This window comes from Limulus polyphemus, unplaced genomic scaffold (genome assembly GCF_000517525.1).
Source record: "Limulus polyphemus unplaced genomic scaffold, Limulus_polyphemus-2.1.2 Scaffold3308, whole genome shotgun sequence".
In the NCBI taxonomy this organism is placed as follows: Eukaryota; Metazoa; Arthropoda; class Merostomata; order Xiphosura; family Limulidae; genus Limulus; species Limulus polyphemus.
In genome coordinates, this window is record NW_013668918.1 from 88,799 (window position 1) to 91,729 (window position 2,931).

General features: G+C 31.4%; 1 protein-coding gene across 1 annotated transcript in view; it reads left to right on the plus strand.

Moving 5' to 3' along the window:
• Positions 1–2,931, plus strand: part of LOC106469107 (dachshund homolog 1-like) — a 49,008-nt gene that overhangs the window by 24,987 nt on the left and 21,090 nt on the right. Inside the window, exons 6-7 of the mRNA XM_022397532.1 lie at positions 1,106–1,312; positions 1,873–1,956. Of these exons, the coding sequence (XP_022253240.1) occupies positions 1,106–1,312; positions 1,873–1,956 (291 nt within the window). The remainder of the gene's footprint in view (positions 1–1,105; positions 1,313–1,872; positions 1,957–2,931) is intronic.

The following is a 2,931-nucleotide window of genomic DNA, read 5'->3' on the forward strand; positions in this document are numbered from 1 at the left end:
CATAACTCACAACCGTACATTATTGTTCAGGTTTTATTTATTCATAACTCACAACTATACATTATTGTTCAGGTTTTATTTATTCATAACTCACAACCATACATTATTGTTCAGGTTTTATTTATTCATAACTCACAACCATACATTATTTTCCAGGTTTGATTTATTCATAACTCACAACCATAAATTCTTGTTCAGGTTCTATTTATTCATAACTCACAACCATACATTCTTTTCCAGGTTTTATTTATTCATAACTCACAACCATACATTATTGTTCAGGTTTTATTTATTCATAACTCACAACCATACATTCTTTTCCAGGTTTTATTTATTCATAACTCACAACCATACATTCTTTTCCAGGTTTTATTTATTCATAACTCACAACCATACATTATTGTTCAGGTTTTATTTATTCATAACTCACAACCATACATTATTTTCCAGGTTATATATATATTTCAGTATTAACTAATAAATATTTTACTTAAATTACGTTTATTTGTTGATCATAATAAAATGTTCTTTATTGGATGATGTTTAATTCTTTTGTTTGTTTGTACTTGAGCAATAGGCATAATGCCATCTGTGTTCTGCCCACCTAGGAAAATAACCTACGCTAAAAGTCTGTAATTAAGCGAGAGACCTCTGTCTCCAATGGATAGACGAGATATAAAAGTTTTTAAAGAACAGGGATCTAGAACATGACGAAAAATTAACAAAGGAAAAATATATCAAAGAGTTTGGAAAAGAGAATGACGAAAAGGACAAAAATTTTGATAGCTAAGCCTAGTAATTATTAATTGATTTCTGTATATCCGTTTTGTATGCGGTTATTATTAAGAATTTAATGTGATTGCTATTGTTGCTGTATGAAAGATATTTATAGGGACACTATGTACCTCTTTCTAAAGGGAATATATTTATGTATTGTTATTGTAAAATCCCCAAGAGTTGATATGCATAAATGTATCCTGATGATTTTGTGAAACATGCACGCATACATTTTAGATTGTCGATATTTGATATTTATTATGGTTGCCTTGCAGGTAATTACACATCAAGTATACATTGTCAAATTAATTCATTCTTGTGTTAATAGATTATAGTGACAGCGCCGACGTCAGCAGCACAGCAAACACAGATAGGCTTACATCCAATCATGGGCTGCCATTCCAAAATGATGGAACCGCCACCATGGGCCAGGCTGTATTTTCAATAGAGACGTTGCTAAGAAACATTCAAGGGCTTTTAAAAATGGCGGCTGACAACGCTAGACATCAAGAAAGACAACTTAATTTAGAAAAAGGTTAGTTTCGGAAAAGAAATATCTAAATATTTAGAACTATAGAGAAGGTTATTAGCTGCTTATTTCTGTAATAAAGTTATGAATGTGCTAATACAATGTAAGTCTAGTAAAGTAATGCTCTAACAAAGCCAAAGATCTACATATGAAAATTATAGAAATATATATTACGTTAAAATTTTCTACTGAATATCGAACTTTGCACTACATTAAGTATTTCAATGAAATACGTGTTTTGACATCCAAAAATAAAATACTGTCTTTGGAAACTTTGGCAATGCAATATGGAGATTTGTTTGTTATTATGCACAAAGCTACATAATGGTCTATGCTGTGCCCACCACGAGTATCGAAACTTGGATTTTAGTGGTATGATTCCTCAGACTTACCGTTGAGCCGCTAGGGGGCTAAATATGGAGATAATAGCTGCATATTACTTATATGGTAATGTTTCCGCAGACATGAAAATAGTATATTTAAGGATGTGTGAAACTGTCAAATAGGAATAAAAATGTTTATTGTGATAAAGAAACTAAAACTTAATATCCTTATATGTATTACAGTGGAACTGCGGGTTGAAATAACCAGGGAGCGCGAGCTCCGCGAAACCCTGGAAAAGCAATTATTGGAAGAACAGAGGACGAGAAGTAAGTTAACATAATTATGTTATATAATGTGTATCATTATCTCAAGATCTATATAACTAATATGTGTCATTTTCTTTTTCAATGAAAAAACACTAAACGGTGTACCAAAAGTCAGAATTAACGGCAATTTTATTAAAAGTCGTTAACAAGGCACAAAATAGAATTACGAGCCCAACCGTGAAACGAATACTTTACTCATTGATTCCTGACTTTTGACACACTTCTCACATCTAAATAGAAAACAACTTATCACTTGTGTGTTAATCACATCGTATTGTAGCACTTTTACTGTAGGAATGTAACGGTTGTTGTTGTTTTTTACAATAAGTATATATCCACAAAAGTGATAAGACCATTATTTTCAACATTCTAAATAATAATGAAATAAATCATAAATTTAAATACTACAGCTTTATAAAGATCAGACGTGGTTCGTTCTTAAAACTATTAGAAAAAAAGTTGTAATATATTTTGTTCTTACTCGAAGAGTCCAAACTTTTCAAGTCCTGACAACTAGTTATGCATGAATCGGACTTTGAATTTTAGCGTTATAAGCTCTCAACTTTACCGCTGAGCTACTGAGAGGGGAAGCTAATTGGAGATATAAGGAAACAAAACATAAAACATTGAGATAATAAGTATAACGTAAATACTAACATTTGATACTGAAAATGGATCAAAATTTAACTGAAACTGGGATTACGAGTAAACAATCTTTAGCTAGTGAACATAGAATTAAATACGCTCCCCAGTGGCATAGCGGTATGTCTGCAGACTTGCAACGCTAGAAACCGGGTTTCGATAACGTCATGTTCTAGATCCCTGTTCTTTAAAAACTTTTATATCTCGTCTATCCATTGGAGACAGAGGTCTCTCGCTTAATTACAGACTTTTAGCGTAGGTTATTTTTCAAAACAAACTATACATTTTGACTCAAGCAGCTTATATATATATATATAAATATTATATTATTCA